We start from the raw sequence: 19809 nt of genomic DNA, 5'->3' as shown, positions 1-19809 counted from the left end.
TAATTAATGAGTCTTTCAATTAATATACCATATTATGTAACAGTTAAATATTTTTAAGTAAAAGTAAAAAAAAATTCTAAGATCTCCAATAATTCAAATAGTAGCTACAGCCATTTATATACATTACCGGTGTTTTATTTGAATTAAAATTTAATTTGTTTTGTATTGTAAAATTACAAAACTAAAATGTTTTTGTATCGTAGAAGGCAAACATATGTAGGAGGCAAAAATGGTTAAAATATTTAACTTTATTCGCCAAAAGTTGTATAATATAACGATATTAATGATTATTTCACTCTGAATAAAAATTATACTATCAAGAGTTTTAAAGTCGAAACAGGGTTTAAGTATACGATACGATTATTATGAAGTAATGCCACCGCGATTTCGTAATTTATTTAGTAAAATGTTGCAGTTTGGCTACATAACTATGGCTGGTAAGTACTAACACTATGGCATTTGTATATAACTACAAAAGAAATAATATAGAGGAAGTACTATCTGAAGAGTTGAGTTTGTTCGGTGTGCAGTTCGCTATCTAGTACTATATAGAAATCTGTGATTCTAATAAATACATTTAAAAAAAGGAGAAAAGTTGGTAAATTGGGTAAGTAGCGTTCTCTGCTGTAGTGTTGTATAGGTAGTCGTAATTGAAATTACCTCGTCATCGAGTGTTCACTGTATAATAGATGAGTTAAATTTGAATTCAATGATAAATCATTGTATACAAAAAGCTGTCGGTATATTATTACATTACAATAATATTACCCTTACTGCGCGCGTCGAATGTCGAGCGCATGATTGACCGCCTTCGGTATATAAAATATATTATATACACCGGAACTGAGACATTAAAATGTTATATCTAGTGCTCGGCAAAGGTAACAGATATACCCTCTACCTATACAGCAATCGCGTACACGGTCTTTAACTGTTACACGAGGGAAAACAAAAAAAATCAGAGAAAAAAATACCATATACGCCGTGCGTTGTTGTTATTCGGAACGTATACTCGGTATATATATTATATATGTACAATAGGTACCTACCTACCTATAATCGAATTATTCCAACGTCGGCGAGGACGTTCATAAGGTTTCCGTGTATAATCCCTGGTTTTAAACCGTATAGTCGTGACCGGTAGACGTGGGGACGCTTCAGTCCGGCATCAGACGACGGCACATCTAACGTACCTACTAATATTCCATCGTGAAATATAATAATACAATATTATACGATACATCGTAACAGTAGTCCGTCTGCCGTACACGGAACACACCGGGTCAGCTCCGAACGCGGTCCGGTCGTCGTCTCGTGGTGTGCATTAAATAATATAATAATAATATAAATTATAATTGCAATAATAAATTCGTCGCAATTTCGGCCGTGTCGCAGGCGGTTGCCGTCGTCGGTTTTCCTCCGGACAACACGCACGTACATCGGACCAGTTTTTCCGTCGATTGACCGGCACGGGAAACCAGAAAACGTGCGCAGGATCTACGCAGGATCTACGCAGGACGCTCTCGCGCAATGGGAGACGACCGCACAGGGAAACTCGGCGCCGACCGACTGGACGTGGACGACTTGCCCGACGCCGGAGACCGTTTTGAGCTGGGAAAAATTCTCGGCTCGGGGATATTCAGCAACGTTTACGCGGCCATCGACAGTGAATCGGGTTAGACGATTCGATAATATTTGGTTTTTTTTTTTTTAAATTCTTCATAAACGCTAAAAAAATATTAGCGGTGAACGGACGAGTACCCGGGGACGGCAACCCATTTTTTTATTGTCGTGTAATAAATTCATCCTGTACAGCGGTGGTAGAAAATCGCTTATATTCTATAATTTTATTCCTCTGATCGAGCCCTATAACACTATCTAACACGCAATTTACTCAATGAAATCGATAATTTTGTTTTTTGCGGACGTCGCGATTTTAATACCAAGTAGTATAGGTACTAATTTTAACTACCCTACGCCTCGATTTCACTCGTTTCCGTAAACATATACCAAGACGGTTTTGTTGATGTTCACCCGGTCGACGCAGTTTATTCAAATATTATAATTAAATCCATCGATGGCCAAATGTTTTCCTTTTCGATAATAATAACTCATAGAATTATAGTCAACCAACTAGTCGATATGTGGTGCGGGTATACAGGTTTGCCATCCCCCGGGTACCTTGGTGTAGCTTTACGCGTCGAGAGGGTTTTTTTGGGGTATTATAAGTGTGAATTCCACGACAAACATATATAGGGTGAAACGGCGGCTCAGAGTGTTGAATTCAACGTAGCGGCCCATTTTGAGCCCCGTGAACCAGTGAGTAGTGTAAACCTCCCCCCCCCAAAAAAAAACACATGACAAAAGGTTCCTCCATCTTACACTTGTTTACGAGAAAAAGCGCTTTATAAATTAATTGCCATTAGCATTATTATAGCCACCAAATGTCGAAATATCTCGCTATTTCGCTCGAAGCTTTATAAAAAAATTATGTACCTGTAATAATTGATATAAATTATAAATTAATATTATTATGTTAATTTATAGTTGTAGTGTATAATGTGCGCTTTCTCTCAGCTTGAAATTTTTATATTTAGCTTAGGCCTCGAAAGTCAAATTGTAATTACTGGGCTTTGAAACTTATAGTTGTCACGTTTGACTTTTCCAAAAACATTAATTATTAAAAATATATAACAGAAATCAATAATACAATTAGGTACAGCTGATATACATAAAACACTAAACAAAAACCGTATCCATAAAAGACATAAGGTTTACTTATAATAGTAATATGTAAAATTATGTAACAATACATCACGTGTCTAATGTTTACACACTCTAATTTTATTATCAACGAGTTTTGGAATTTATGCTGTCCAGCAATACAATTTTCAATCGAACAATAATTATTCATTACTCATTTCACATGGCTTCTAATGTCCTTGAATTATTGTCTAAGTTATATATCATTATTAGTACCAATGACGCGGTGACTAATAAAAAGTTATAGGTAGTTTTTTTAAAATTATAAAACAATGAGGCTCACACAACGACAAACAAATTGGCAATTGCACCGTTGTTGTTGAGTGCATATTATAATATATTACATAAATGTCTAATTTAATATCCCCCCCCCCCCGTATTTTCGTATTCATTTGAATCTATTATTGTTGTGCTAGTTCTATGAGGTACAATAAAAATGTATACTTTTCGGATATGAAAGATTTGTTTGTAAATTATGAGATGTGACGCTTTTCGTCAATGATAATTATTATTGTTATAATATTATCAAATTGTCTTTTAATAATATAATTATATTATTCAAATTTGTTTTTAAACATTGCATTCTAAATATTGAAAAAAATATTGAATACAGTCAAGTACTTAACAGATTTGTCAAAACTTAAGTAAATATATACTTAGGAATAAATAATAAACAACATTTTTTACTAGATTAATTGTAGGCAATTAGTAGCATAAAATCTCTATACATTTTTTTTGTGTTTATATTGCTTAAGATTCATACATTATCATAATATTAAACATAATATAGCAAAATAGATAATTTCTTTTGGTTGTTATATTATTATTTATATAGGTAATAAAGACGATTTTTCTCCTGAACCATAAAATAGAAAATTTTAAAAAGACAAAATTATAATTGAAAATGTATATGTGCAAAAAGTTATCCTTGTTTATATCCTAGATAATTAACATTATAGAACTCGTTAATTATACATTTCATTAACGTATCTTAAACAAATTATTTGTCTTATTATTTTTAAATTTTTTCCCGATGATGTTTATTTATTCTGATCGGTGAAATAATTTATAATATGCATACGTCATAAGTATTAATGTAAAAACTAAATTATTATTATTCGAGAATAAAACGTCATCCATGGCCAACATTAGAAATTTAATTTTCATAACAAAGGACTTTTGATTTTTAAAAATTCGATTCCCATCTGAATTGTTCGAACTATTACGATGATGTTAACATTAAAATCATTACGAATCGTCTGAAAATTATTGTATTTGTATTGCGGTTTGCCGAATTCATCACACCTGAAAAGAGGAATAAATCGATTTGATTGAAGAGCGATTTCCAGGTAGAGTTGTATCGAAACTCTGTCCTTGTTGTTTATTTTTTATGGTCACCACAAGTTGAATGGATACTAAAAGATCTATTAATGCGTATAAAAATATAAATGAAAACACATATATCTCGATTGAGATGATTCATGATTGTGCTTTATATTTATACAATACATTTTTTTTTTATAAAACCATTATATTATATACCTACTTATTCATTCCATCACATTTAAAAGCAATAATATAAAATATTGCTTGGCTTAGAAGAATATATATTGCTATAACACTTATGTTACAAACTTAATCGGTAAAATATCACGCGTGACGACCATAGATACGAATGACGTCAAAGCTGAGGATTGATGATAATATAAACTGAAGATGATTTTTTTCTTTTTATAGTTTCTATAATACTGCTATGAATGCTTGCTAGATTACGAGATCACTTTATTTTCAGTTAAATTGATCTGAATATCATAATAAGCTCCAAAATCGTGAGTTGGCAATTTAGACATATTATTAGGTAGTTGTTTGAACTTTTAAAATTGAACGAAAACCAGAAGTATAAATGGTTAACACATTTACATTAAAACATGTAACTAATTGAAAAAAAATTAACAAGTAGTTGTCTTACGCATTAGTAAAATAAAGATTTTTTTATTACGTATTTTTTTTCTAGGCCATTAATATTTTTAAGTATCTACCAACATTGCAATTTCAGAACATATGTTTTTTTTACAATTTTACTAATGATTTATGTGATGGGAGAGGTTAAACTGAAAACATAGTACCTTTAGTTTAGCAATTTGATGTTCACTACTTAAAGTTATATAATGTGACTATATTGTGTTTCCAATTTTCTTGTTAAAAAAAGAAATGTTGTTCTGAAGGTACGCCAATTATCTAAAATAAAAATAACTTGACTACAACTGTTATACCTACTATATTTGTTTGCTAATTATGTATTTTTACAAAATTCTGTTCCAAAATACATAGGATGATGTTATAATATACAATAAAACACTATCTTATTTCCTAATTAATTTTTTTTTTTTTTGATGTCTTACAATATTGAACAACGATTTTTTATGGAACAATAATTGCATAAATTCTTAACCCTTAAAATTCAGGTAAAAATGTTGCGATTAAAATTCAAAACCTCAAAGGATGTTCGGCCAGCGAAAAAGACGCCAGCGAAGAGTATCGGATATTGAGGGATCTGTCATCGCATCCAAACATGCCCGACTTTTACGGCGCTTACACCAACAATAATGCTGTCGAATTGTGGTTTGTCATGGAGGTATAATATACATAACTTGAATGAATAATAATATACTTAATAACTATAGTTATGCATATTATTAGATGATTCAGTAGGTATTATTATTTCCATAATTTGTTTTTATTTCAATTCCTTACGGAAAGATTCATACTTGCATTAAAACCATTACACGGTTTCGATTTTTTATAATTTATAGGTAAATGGTAAAATCTTATAATATTTGAATATAGGTATTTTATAGTTTTGTTTTATTTTACTTCAATTAATTTTAATATATATAATAATTATTATTTAATAATATATTATATTGTAATTAATTGTAGATACTATATAATATATACCAATTGCTTACTTATCAATGATAATGTAATTAAAAAAAATATATTTGAATATTTCCTACAAATAAAAAAAATTTTAATATTTTATAATTTGTTCCTATTGTTCGTCGTTGTGTTAAGTAATAATTTTTTTGGTTACAACATATTTTGACATACCTACCTTTTAAATTATTTTATCGTATATGGATTAAAAAACTGTAACTACCTAACAAAAATAAATTGAAGGAATTATTCACATTGATTTATGTGAACCTACATTGTAGTTTATCAACGTAAATTAACCCATTAATAATCGTGTTATTTTGTTTCATTACTTTACTGTTTACTTATGAGTTATAAGTTTTATATCTAAACGTACATTGTGTTCGCTTTTCAATGTGCATTAATAAAATACTGAGAACTTCGAATAAAATAATGTGCAAGTAGATAATAATATTAAGTAGATAATATTTTATAACGCACATAAGACTATAGGCCTATAAATCTCGTTCCACCGCTGATGTTATTTATAGATGTGTGAAGGAGGAACTGTCGTGGACTTGGTCAATGGTCTTTTGTTGCAAAACAAAAAAATGAAAGAAGAACATATCGGATATTTACTCAGAGAGCTAATCAAGGTATGCTTTCAACAATAATATCTACGTAAAACTAAATACTGAATAATAAAAAAATGTTCGGCGTTTAATCAATTTGATATACGACGATAACAAACATAAACATACAATTATTTCACCACTGAATTTTCAGTTTTGTAATTTTTTTTACATCCGTACCTTCATAGTTTCTTATATTTTGTTTTCAGAAAACAATCAATTTTTACATTTTTTAATTTTTCAGGCCTCATGTTTTTTACACGATAATCACGTGATTCACAGAGACATCCGCGGCTCGAACGTGCTGTTGACGAAGAACGGGGAAGTGAAGTTGGTAGATTATGGTCAAGCCAGGTAACGTTGTTACAAAAATAATGTATTTTTTGCACACACTTATAAATACATGAAACTGATGTTTCCAAACGTTTATCATATTAATACTAATAATACTAGCATAAAGAGTTTGACAGACGAACGCTAAACGCTAAACATATTTACGGCTTGGGCGCGAAGGGAAATATCTAATACACATTATTTTCTACATTTCCCTGGAAATTTCCTTCTATGGACACTAAATTCCGACATTGCGTGCATTAATTGTGCGCAACATCCGATTTTCTATTTTGTCCGTTACACATTAATTTATCATTATAATTAAAACAGAAATAAAACAATTTGTATACGACTACTACACGACACCACAGCTGGTGTGTTTGAGTAACGTTTCGTCAAAATATTTGTTGTGTGTTATAACTTATAATACATTCAAGTTATAATATGATCGTGTTGGGCTACCCCCGAGTGAGAGTGCTTTAAGTCTCCGTACTATTTGCACGATCGAAAACCTAAATGCCAAAAATATAAAGGGTTGAACAGTAGTGTCATCGTCATTTCACTTTATGAGAGAGGGGGCAACATTTTTGATCGGCCCATAATAAAACTAAAAAAACATCTCGCTAACAATTATATTACATTACATTATAAATGCATTTTTATCTTAATAAAAATAGCCTTCTTACAAAATTGTATACTTAATAAATACTATCATGGTTATCTGAGATGACCGTGGTTAGTGGTTACTATCATAGGCATAAATCACCCATTTTTTTTGATAGATAGCAATGACTTAATAATTAATACATATGCAAAGGGATACCTAAATATATTACTTGCTATAGCTACTATATGAAGGCCCAAAAATAGCCCATACCCGGCCGACAGCAGCCAGTTAATCACAAGGATAGGTGCCAAATGTCCCCCCCCCCCAAATGATGCCACTGTTTAACAGTTTAGTGTTTCTTTTTTGCTGCATGCATACAAATGATTTACGTAATCGCGGGTCAGTCGTTATGCCCAAAAATTACAATTTTTAGGAAAATAAGTATATCTGTTTATTATCGCATTGTTATATTGTGCCATTGAGCACATGCATTGTAGTAGGTACCTTGTACCTATCTATATATTGTTATGATATGATAATATGTTTTCATCATACGAATAAATCAATACTAAAACAATAATAATTGTTTGAGGTAAACCAATTATCTCATCGATGTGAATAAAATATTATCACCGGCATTTTATCTCTACTTTTTGCGAACGTTTATTGTGCAAGAAAACGGAATACTTGTACCTCGTCCTGCCCTAATCCAAATTAGGCCCTGCTTGTCATATACCGGGTGATTCTTTTATCAAACAACACTCATTATTTCAAAAAGTGTAAATTATTTTAAAAATATTTTTTTACATACTTTCAAGTCGCTTAAAAACAACGTTTTTCTTAAAAAATTATAAAAAAAATTTGTATGGGTAAATGAAAAGAAATTAAAAAAATGTATTTTATTTGGCCCATAATAATGTATTAAAAATTGAAATAACTATAAAAAACGAAAATTAATATTATTAATTTATTAATTTTATTATCTGTGACTATACAGCAAAACTTTCAATTGTAATTATTATTATTGTTATCTATGCCCATCGAATTATAAATATTTTAATAATAATAATATAATATAAGTGATATTATTAAATACTATCTAGGAAATGGTTAGTTAAATTAATACAAGTTTAATATTATGGCAAAACACAATTTATTTCTTACTCAAGTACTCAACCATATACTAGAAATACAAGACGTATTGTTAAATAGTATTATATCAAAGTCAAGAAGGTACCTAACTATTATTAGGAACTCTGCAACTGGATTGTTAGAGATTCTGCACCGGCGGGTACAAAACAAATATCCCTTATATATTACCTATCGATACAGTTATGCATTTTATAAATTACGCTACAAGTATCTAGTATAGTGTGCAACACCATAAATATTAAAGATTGGATTGGCTATATTGGCTACATTAACAAAATAAAGGGAAGTGTGACGGAATGGAGAAGTGAGAAAGACTTTTTTTTCATTGCCTCTCATTCCGGCAATTTCATAAATGATATATAAATCTATCTGTGGTACTACCTCTACAATCTCAAAATATTTTCATGTTCGTTCCCGTGTGATAAAAACAAAATATGACCCATCCATTATATAAAAAGTATCAAGATGTAATGTATTAAGATGTAATATTATACATCACCAACAAATTGTATTACCTACGACGCTTTTCATTCGTCGTAGATATCCGTACGGCCGTACCTAGGTAGTATAAATATGAAGGAAATTACAGGAAAAACGTAACGATCGCGATGTATCCTCTGGAAAAATCGACACATTACCTCACGTTATATTATTACTATGGAAGCGCAGTAGTACCATAAAGAAAATAATATTCACTCGGAATTTCGACTTACCAACTCAAAATGTTGGCTTAAAAACTCGAAATTTTGACTAAACTATTCAAAGTCTGTGGCCCTACTGTGCTTCCGTATATTACGTACACGTGTATAATAATAATAATATTTACGTTTCTTCCGACCGACTGCTGCAGCCATTAACGGGTACGTAGGTTTAATATTCGACACGACTCGACGGCGGCGGAAATGTATACATCGTTATTTGGCTATTATTATTATTATTATTATTATTATACGTACGAGTGTGAGAGTTTTAGGTAGGTATTGTAGGTATATTATGTATGTTGTTGTTGTGCCCACACGATGGCTACACACTACATTAGAACGGTATTATATTAGGCATGTTATAATGTTTTATTTTTTACTCCATCACGCGAGACACGCACGTATCAAATCGTTTCTATATCATTGTATAACGCGGTCGCCATTTATTTATCAAACTCCGAAATATCGTGTGTGCGTTTTATACGCAGCAGCTCCGACCCGGTGTACCACTAACGTACAATAATATAATATATACCAGGGCTTGAATTTGAAAAAAAATTCCGTATTATGTAATTTACAATTAAAATGTTATACGAGTTTTGCGTTTATCGTTATTTAGAATAGTGTTAATACTTATTAGATTTATTAATAATAAATAATGCAGGCAGGTAATGGCCCAGATACGGAATATAATATTATGAATTTATTATAATCAATTATAATGTCCGTATGCACGAAATAAATATTTCTAAAAAAACAATATAACTTTTAAATAAATTAATTTTAAATTATTTCGTTTTGTGCTACTTTTGGTTCAATGAAATTCTATAAATTACGTTTTGCGATATTTTTTGTTTAAGGGTGTCGGTGCCGATGCGTTTTTTAGTACAAAAACATGTCTTACAGGAAAAACTCTCACGACCTGTAGAATTGTCGGATTTCGTTAATTATTTTTTTTATCTTAAAGTAGAGAACATTTTGTAGGTAGGATCAAAGCTCGATTTTGAAAACTATAATTATAGAAACTGGAATATGCATTTTAAAAATGCATAATATTTGTCCTTTTTCAAACGTATTTTTCTACTACCATTCAAAGTAAAATAAGAAATCGAGCAGTGATCCAACCTGTAGAAACTTCTCATCTTTCAGATAAAAAAAAAATTAACGAAATCCGACAATTCTACAGGGCGTGAGAGTTTTTCCCGTGAAGTCATTTTCGTTGATATAATACACCGTATCGACCCCCTCTAAATAAGTATCGAGCTGTAGATTAGTGGAAAAGTATTATAACTAAAGCAATAACTAAAATATAAAACATAATACTCAAATAGCATAGAAATTTCGAAAATTGGAAATACTGGCACCGACACCCTTAATGATATTCTATATAAATTACGTTTTTTGTAATGTTTTGTTTAATGATATATACCATATTTTATTAATCGTTATGTTTTTTTTTGGGGGGTATTTAATTATTTTTGATTATCGCTTTCCGTTACAATTACGTTTACACATATTTTCAATCAGTTTTTGTCAAATATAACGTTAAATATTCAAAGTTTTGATAAGCGGTGAAGTAGACAAACATTTCGCGGAGTAACCACGTACCACACTACTCCGCTCCTCTAAACTTTAAATACTTATAACTCATAAACTACTCGCCCCAAATTCGATTTTTATATATCAAAATACTAAGAAAAATATTCTGCTTTGAATATAAAATTAAAATCCCACGTTGTCATTAAAAAAAGTAAAAAAACTTAAAGAATTATAAAGATAAAAAATATTTAAAAATATATAACTTTTTAATAAAAACGTTGTTTTATAAGCGACTTGAACCTATGAAAAAAAATATGTTCAAAAAAATTTACACTTTTTGAAATATTGAGTGTAGTTTGCTTAAAGAGTCACCCGGTATAGACGAAAAGGTACTACAACCCTTTCGTCTATATGGGTTAGGTGTAATATATTATTGACTATAGTACTGCGGTGATTTCGGTATGGGTATTTACAGGGGCCTAAAGAGAGAAAATATCGAAATTGAAGAGGGAAGAACATAGAGTCCCAAAAGTTTTGTACTGTGGACCCGACTGGATGATCAATTATATAGCATATTTTTCTAACGTTGCGTGCCAAAAAATAACTGATTTTTTTCCTGCGTGACATAAAATTATAAAAAATTACTAGGTATAAGTACTATACATATTATAAGTGAATAGTTGTCATTCAAATGTTAAATCTTCAATTCAATTTTCTGAAAGACGTCAACGATAATTAAAACGTACTTACCTATTATCTTATTATTTTTAATGACAAGTTTTTATAATATTTTTTGAGTGAAAAATGTAATAAATATTTTATTTTCTAAAATGTTCTAAAGTTATTAAAAACAGTTATTTTATTATATAAAAATAATAAAGTTTTTGAAATAATCAAATCATTTTAAATACTTTTTTCTTTTTCAACAGACAATTATAACTTAACAGTTGTATAATTATTATAATAATTATTCATAAAAAATGTGATCACAACAGTATTGACGTTTTACATCGTCTGTTATAAAGGGAATTACAGAGTCCGGAATATAAAACTAACACTGGAGTTGGATCTCCTGCATGGATGGCACCAGAAGTAGTTTTGGCTGAGTACAAAGACAGTGAACAACCATATTACGATCAGAAAATCGACGTTTGGGCAGTCGGTAAGTTCGTTAACAGGCCATTAATAATTAATCGATTCGTATTACAATAACTTATCTAGTAAAAATTGGGGAAACATAAATATTTCAATAAATATATTTTATTAATATTGTCTTTTTGACCTTGAAGTATTGAAAAAAAATAGGATAAATTAATATCTAATTTTACCAAACAGACAATAGTTAATGATGGGACAGTTAACGTATACGTTAAATTTATTTTTTTAATTTTTTTTAAGGTATTACTGCTATTGAGTTAGGTGACGGTAAACCACCGTACCTCGACATCCACCCGACGAGGGCGTTGTTCCAAATTGTTCGAAATCCGCCCCCAGGACTATCCAAACCGTCAAACTGGTCGCAATTGTTTAATGACTTCATTGCCGAGTAAGCAATTACAGTTAATGCGTGGGAGGAGTAAGGGGAGGTTGTGCATTGTGATTTGTGGTTAATATAGCGGCTGTGTTACCATAATATTAACCACAAAAATGAAAACGATCGATTAGTAGTGTGTAATATAATATATAATGTTTATGGTATATTATTATAGTTGATAATTTATATATATATATTATATATCATATACTTTGGTGGGCAGGTGGCCACCTGGAAATTCATTTTAACAATTTAATCGAATATCGTGTCCGATATCGATGATACGCATTGTGTTATTGAAACACTACAAATATTGTTCATAATATAGTTAAAGACTTCATAGGCGGTAACCCAGTAGAATATAATTATCCGTAATAGTATATAATATTATACTATACCACGCTACACAGTACCTGTATTTAATAATAAGTTATCCTATTACATACCTATGTAATATACGCTACTTAACTTACGTGACCATTGGATTCGTAGTAAAAAAAACACTGATGTGTAGTTTCATTGTATTAATATTATTGTATTTTTTTATTTTATTTTACATCAAAATATTATTTTTTTAATATTAAACCGTTGTATTGACGAGTATTAAGTAATTTCGCTGAATCGCAGATAATTCCTACTAATATAGATGCATTATTCTTATTGAATTGTAACTTATGATGTGTAAACACTAAATACAAACTTAAGTTTTAAGTGGCCCGGGGTAAGTTTTTCAAATTGTTCACAAAGATTTCCTACAGACCGCATTTAACTCTTATATCAAGGGTAGAATATTACCCTTAGTAAATAAAAAAATCAAATCTGGTTGATTCTACAGAACAGGATCATTAAGCCTGTAGAGCGTATTTTTGTGGACAAATTAACTTTGTCACTGGGTACTCTAATAATTTCTAGCATTTTTAAATTTAATATAATATATTTATATAAATTTAAAATTATGTTCTTATTTTTGCATTTAATTTTACTATTTATTTATTTTCTCTGAACTCGTTTTATTTAGGATAGAAATACTTCAAAATATGTACAAAAAATAGTTTTACGTAAAATAGTTCCTTTACACTGAAAATTATACACTGATGATACATTTAACTTAAGCTTATTTAAGAATTCTTCAATCTTTCAGAACATTTCGAAAAACTATAGATGTATGTTATTAATTATATGAATAGGAATTAAAATCTCTAAAATTGTTAGTTAAAACCTTTTTTACGATTGTATTAATACTAATGTATTATTAAAAAAAAAAAAAATACAATAAATATCCATAAGAGACTTTCTTAAAGTACAAACTTCTTGTACAATAAGGGCGTAGAAAGATTATTTTTTTCGAGCGAAGCGAACAACATTTTTTAAAATATTATAAGGTATTTTGGTAGGTACCTATTATTGGAATTTTAGGTTGGTGAAAAAGGCGTATTTCTTAGTCTATATTCGCTGACTTTTGACCTTCTAAATAATTTTTTATTTTGATAATTACATTTATCACTTTGTTATATACCTAATAAATAGCTGTTTGAAATCTTAATCGTAGTGAGCGTTTCAATTATATGAATATATTGTTTAAGATTTAATTTTATAATACTATATTTTATGATTCTTGAGCCGCTAGTTTATTTTCTGATATCATTATACATTTTTAAAAGTATTATGGTTGTTATTCCATTTAAAATAAACTCTAGGTTAGATAAAAATCATTACAAATACCAATAATACTATAAATCCTAACAAATTTTTATAGGTTTATCAAAATCCATTTATAATTGACGAATTTATTTATGAGTACTAGTAGGTACCTAAGGAAAACTCAAAAACATTATCAGATCCATTCAATATCGTTTTACGTATTCGATGATTTAAAATGATTTGTCGTGCTTCAAAAATAACAATACAACAGACATTGATCAACAGATCATTTCAACGATGCGTTGGTGAAGCGGGCGGCCGACGTTATGTCCACCTCCCATGCCATTGTCTGCATCATTCAGTCTGTACATAAGCTTAACCCGTTAATTCGCTACTTAAAACCGTACTCTATTATTAGTTCATTTTTTTTTAAATAATACATTTAAAATATTAAAAACAAAACGTGCTTGAAAAAAAAAAAGTAAATACTATCTAGCGCTCAGAAACAATGGACATGGCGTAACTAACCAGTCGGTCCGTTCGTTTCACGCAGTTTTTTTATAGGTCATGTAAAATGCAGTATACTGTAAACAGAATGTCGAACAACAAGTAGGTGCCTAATATTCTCGACATATTGACTGGCTGTACAAAAGAAAAACCGGGGACGGGGATATCCCCGATAACAAGTGGTTATGCACTTTGGGGCCAAAGAAAGGATATTCAGATATCATCAGATCAAGGGAACGACACTGTAATTAGCTTAAACAGCTTATGAGTACTTTCGTTTAACACGAACAAAAGAATATTCGACGGTTTAAAACATATAATGTGTGTTCACAAGTGCATTTTTTGCTGAGTACCGTAGTAATGTCAATAAGAGTTATATTTTATACAAATTGTCACTTTCATCGTGTCTTTTGTCATATTTTTTTTTATTTAACATCAAATATTCAAATTGTGATTAATTCAATATGAAAATCAAACAATATATTGCAGAATAAATCGTAGGACCTAATTAGAGCTTAATCTCCTGCAATCTCCGTAGTGATCTCACAGCTTATTATACTCTAAATAGTATCGACTATAATTGCATTCAAAATAATTTTTCTTGTTTTTCAAATGATTTTTATTAGACTATTATAATATATTAATTGATGATGAAGTTTGATTTTCAATAACATACAGTATTTTTAAGCGTGTGTATAAAGTATTCAAAAATAGGTATCCTATAATTGAAATCAGTACCTACGTCCTACACCAACACTTGAATTAAAATTACAAATTAGAAATGTAAAATAATATTATTAAGTCATATGTCTGTCAGTTTAATCAGATATATTATATGCTATTATGCCACATTGAAAAACAATTAAATATATAGTCTTAAATTTAATTAATGCCATGCTAACAGTATTTTTAAAATTATATCAGGTGTTTAGAAAAAAATCCGGATCACCGCCCATGCATGGAAGAGCTTTTAGAACATCCGTTTATAACGCAAGTTCCAGAAAATGTAAGTTTATACTAAACATATTATTCATAAAAAAATTTTATAATATACATTAAAATAAATTAAGTTAATTATGTTTAAAAGAAAATATATATTATGTCAGGTATAAGTTATACAATTTAATTATTACGAACACAAAACCATTTTTATAGAACATATTTTATATGGTTAATATTGTCTTTTGAAAATTAAAATTGTTTTATAATTCATGCAGATAATGTTGCCATGCTTGAATACGAAAAAATACTTATGATTTCAGGTACAACAAGAGGTCAAGTCAGTGATGTCATCAATTGTTGACGACGTGACGTCTATCCGAAAACCAGAAGTCAGGATTATAAAAACGGGACTCTTAAAAGCAAGTATAAATGTATAATATTTAAAATTAATCATAGATCAAAGATATAGTATGACTAAATATTTACAACAATATAGTTTGTTGTTTTCCTATTTTGTTATAATTTTTAGTTTTTCTATTTTTAATTTACTACATGGTTATAACGTATAATAGTATCCTTTTGATAATTCAGATTAAAAAAATGCAATTTGGCGAAAAATGGATTAAATAGGAAACAATTAAACAATTATGTAATTCTTACTAGTTACTATAGGTACTATCTATGTCTCCTCTATCTTTGATTTCGAATATTGTCAAATATTTTATTTATGCCTTGTAATAATTTAAATTGATTCAGAAAATATTTAATAATGTTTAATATTGTACTCGACACTCGTATGTATCTACTGACCATTATATGCAATTAAAATATATATTTTTCAATTCAAATTTAAATCTCATATTATACTAAAGTCAGTAGATATCGCATACAATAAACACCGTCATAGGTCACAAATTAATATGAAAATAATTGCATAATATGCGTATTTTGTACGTTTTACTTACAATAAAAATTCCAATACAACATTCATTGTTACCCTGCCAATTTTTAACAATTTTAATCCACGCAAAGAATGAAAATAAAATGTACTTCAACGTACCTATTGGTTTGAAAACTTAACGAGTATTATACGATCAGCTGTCATTTCGATGACGTTCGTATTGATGAATGTCTCTACTACTTGATTCGTATCGAGAAAATACAAACTACGACGATGTTTACCAAATAACATATATAATTTTACGAACAATGTAAAAATCCTACTTGAACGTGTGCTTGTAGGTAGGTACGCGTTTTTTAATTTATTGCATTTCGGCACATTTAAATACCAATTATCAGAATATACAATATAATATGTGTTTAAAAATGAAAAAAACATGACTACTATAAAGAATTGAAAATATGTGTGGTTCTATCATCCGACAAGACATAAGGGAAGCGAATCTAGCGAGGAGAGCTAAACAAACCGCACGTCCTCCGCGAACCCCGTCGCGTCCATTGTCTTGCAAAGTTATTATAATTGTTATTGAGCGTGTGCGGTACAAAATGCGAATAATTGCGTTCCACGCAACGGCTAGAAATTCGACGTGTATACGACACATCTCAGATGATGGGAATGATTTATGTTACAGGTGAATCAAAAGGAAGCTGCCAAACCCATGCATCTAGAAGATTTAGCCGCGTTAAAAGAGGTGTCCGAAGAGACCGTTCTCGACGAATTGCAAAATCGCCATTTGGACGGTCTGAGTTACACGTTTGTCGGTGACGTGCTGTTGTACTTGAACCCGAACCGAGATGAGCCTCTCTACGAAAAAAAGGTAATGACAATGATAAATCAATACCTAAGTTACTCGACGCGTTTTCAACTGTTTTCAACTGTTTTTTTCTTTTGTTCCTATATCATTACAGATAGTATAACACCTCTTACGTACCTATTTAATATTCTAAGAGTAATATATTTATTAAAATTAAATAGGTACCGATACATGCAAAAATATATCGTAGTAGGTCATATTAATATTATGGTAGTACATTATAATAATATGACATATAGTTATATTATTATCTGAGCTGAATTATGAAAACTTCGTAGTGCTATTTATTTCACATTACATTTATTTTGATTGTTACTTAATTTATTATTGTTATTTTCAAAATATATTACGATAAAATTTTAAACAATATTATATCTAGGCACCTATATTTATATATATTAAGTTACAGAACATATAAGGAAAAAACCTTACACTGACTATATTATACAACAGAGCACCAAGAAATAATTTCAACATATAAACTAAAGAGTTATCAATAATATTGTGATTTGTAACTAATTTACCTCTTGGTACTTAATTTGATTGTTATATTGTCTCTTAAACAAGTCCATATTGAATGTCCAATATAATAGTTTTGATAATATCAAGTACGATAGTATAACGATTTACTTCGTTTATTTATACCAGTTATACATACGCTCTTATCTGTTATTACTGTCGTACGTTTCAGCACCATTATCGTTATCAATTCAAATGCCGATCCGACAACGCACCTCATATATTTAGCGTGGCCGATGCAGCTTATCAGGACATGCTACATCACGAACAGCCACAACACATATTGATGGCTGGTGAAACTAAGTCGGGAAAATCGCTGAATTACGGGAAATTAATCGAACACTTGGTGTTCTTGGGAGAGGTTTGTATTTTGTTCTTGTCCGTTACAATACGATTATTGGTAGATAAACGCGTGTGGTATGTATAATAGGAGGACAGGAGGTAGAAAGTTTCAATAATAATAATAGTAATAGTAATAATTCTTTATTAACGAAAAAAAAATGTCCAATTATTACATAAAATAAAATGACAGTGGTGTGTAGTGTATACTGAATACATATATGTAACAAGTAATGTTATATTAGTTATAGGTTTATAGAAATAGGAGACACAAAAATAATCGAATATATTATGTCCTCCAGGCTCGCGATTATATCGTGTAGTATAATAAAATATATTACTCTCTCGAAACCAATGATATAGGTAAATATTATAATAATATATTAATATATTATGTGCACCGATAAATATTCAAAAACAATATTAAATTCTACCAAGTTATCAACGGCAAATATACGGATTATAAATGTAGAACAAATAATAAGCTTATATTATTATAATATGGCTGAAATCATATTATTATGTTTAATATTTTAAGCAAAACCATATCAAAGTGAACGACATCGGTTTGAAAATAAAGTGTGCTATAGACGTGATTCAAGCATTCGGCAACGCGGCTAACAAATATCACATAAACTCCACTCGGCACGTGAATCAGACGCAAATTACGTATTCGTCCACTGGCAAGATTAGTGGTGCAATATTTTTCATCTACCAGTTAGAGAAATGGAGAGTAACAAACACCAAGTGAGTGGTTGCAATTTCGTTTACCACTAGTACATTTATATAAAATAATAGAATTATAATAGGTTACCGCATACCATGTTAACATTTTTGACGGTAATGCTCTATACGCGTATATTGCCTATAGCCACCAGATATAGGTACTATTATGTTATTTCCAATAATATTTTTCGATAAGATTCTACCCGTTCCATCGTATAATTTTAAAAATATAATTATGCTTGAGGACAAATTGAAGTTACAGTTAACATTATAGGACAGATCAAGCTTTACTTAAATTGACTACAAGTCAGACATGTGAAGTAGCTAGTATAGTGAATACTTTTGAAGTTTTGATACATCAAGAACAACAAATAATAATACATTATAAATACATTGATATCCTCTTAAAAGATATTATACTTATCTACTTTTAATTCAATCTTTGTGGTTATAAAAAATTACATTTATATACAAATATTTAATTAATCTTTTTACTCTAGGTACATTTCAGTGCTTAAACTGAGTATTAAGTATTTTTGTTATTTAGAATTAAAACGTTTTACAAGTTTTGTGTTTATCGTTATTCAGAATTAAAACATTACCCAAGTTTTGCGTTTATCGTTATTTAGAATAGTGTTAATACCTATTAATTATAATAATAATAATTAATAACTAATGCGGGCAGGTAATGGTCCGGATATAGAGTACAATAATATAATCAATTTTAATGTCCGTATGCATGAAAAAAATATTTCTACAAAACCAATATAACTTTTAAATAAATAGTTTTAGATTCTGAGTGGAACGATGAATGTATTGATTTTACAATGATGTGTGTTTTTTTATTTTTTTTTTTGTGTCTGTGTACACGATAAGTAGTCGAAATAATGCTTCGATTTTCAACTTCAGTATCTTGTTCGATTGGAAAGAGAATTGGGGAGGTCAAAATTTAAAATTCCCAGTAATTTTCAAAAGCGCCAAGAAAAACCAAAGAAAAATTAAGGAAAAACGGGAATTTTTACGCAAAATCGATTTTTCACAAAATTGAATTTGGGTTTTTGGTGTAACTTTAAAAAAAATGACCGTAGATACATGAAAATTTTGACTAAATGTTTATATTAGCATTTTTCTATACACCATAACATTTTAAAAATATTTTGACTTATTTTGAGCTCTTTACGGA

The 19809-nt window shown here is 29.6% G+C and overlaps 1 protein-coding gene across 2 annotated transcripts in view; it reads left to right on the top strand.

The window, feature by feature from the left end:
* The first annotated feature begins 1150 nt into the window (after nt 1–1150).
* The window catches only part of LOC100159321 (myosin 21), a 39791-nt gene continuing 21132 nt past the window's right edge, over nt 1151–19809 (top strand). The window contains exons 1-12 of one of the 2 annotated variants that reach the window (XM_008184898.3): nt 1151–1317; nt 1396–1675; nt 5229–5398; nt 6231–6335; nt 6556–6665; nt 11669–11805; nt 12042–12189; nt 15250–15331; nt 15588–15686; nt 16860–17045; nt 17734–17922; nt 18439–18647. In XM_008184898.3, the coding sequence (XP_008183120.1) occupies nt 1531–1675; nt 5229–5398; nt 6231–6335; nt 6556–6665; nt 11669–11805; nt 12042–12189; nt 15250–15331; nt 15588–15686; nt 16860–17045; nt 17734–17922; nt 18439–18647 (1580 nt within the window). In that variant the 5' untranslated portion in view covers nt 1151–1317; nt 1396–1530. Of the gene's footprint in view, nt 1676–5228; nt 5399–6230; nt 6336–6555; nt 6666–11668; nt 11806–12041; nt 12190–15249; nt 15332–15587; nt 15687–16859; nt 17046–17733; nt 17923–18438; nt 18648–19809 lie in introns of both variants that reach the window. The other variant, XM_001945056.5, reaches the window with a different exon arrangement.

This window comes from Acyrthosiphon pisum, chromosome X, assembly GCF_005508785.2.
Source record: "Acyrthosiphon pisum isolate AL4f chromosome X, pea_aphid_22Mar2018_4r6ur, whole genome shotgun sequence".
Lineage (NCBI taxonomy): Eukaryota > Metazoa > Arthropoda > Insecta > Hemiptera > Aphididae > Acyrthosiphon > Acyrthosiphon pisum.
This window is presented reverse-complemented; position numbering and strand designations above follow the sequence as displayed.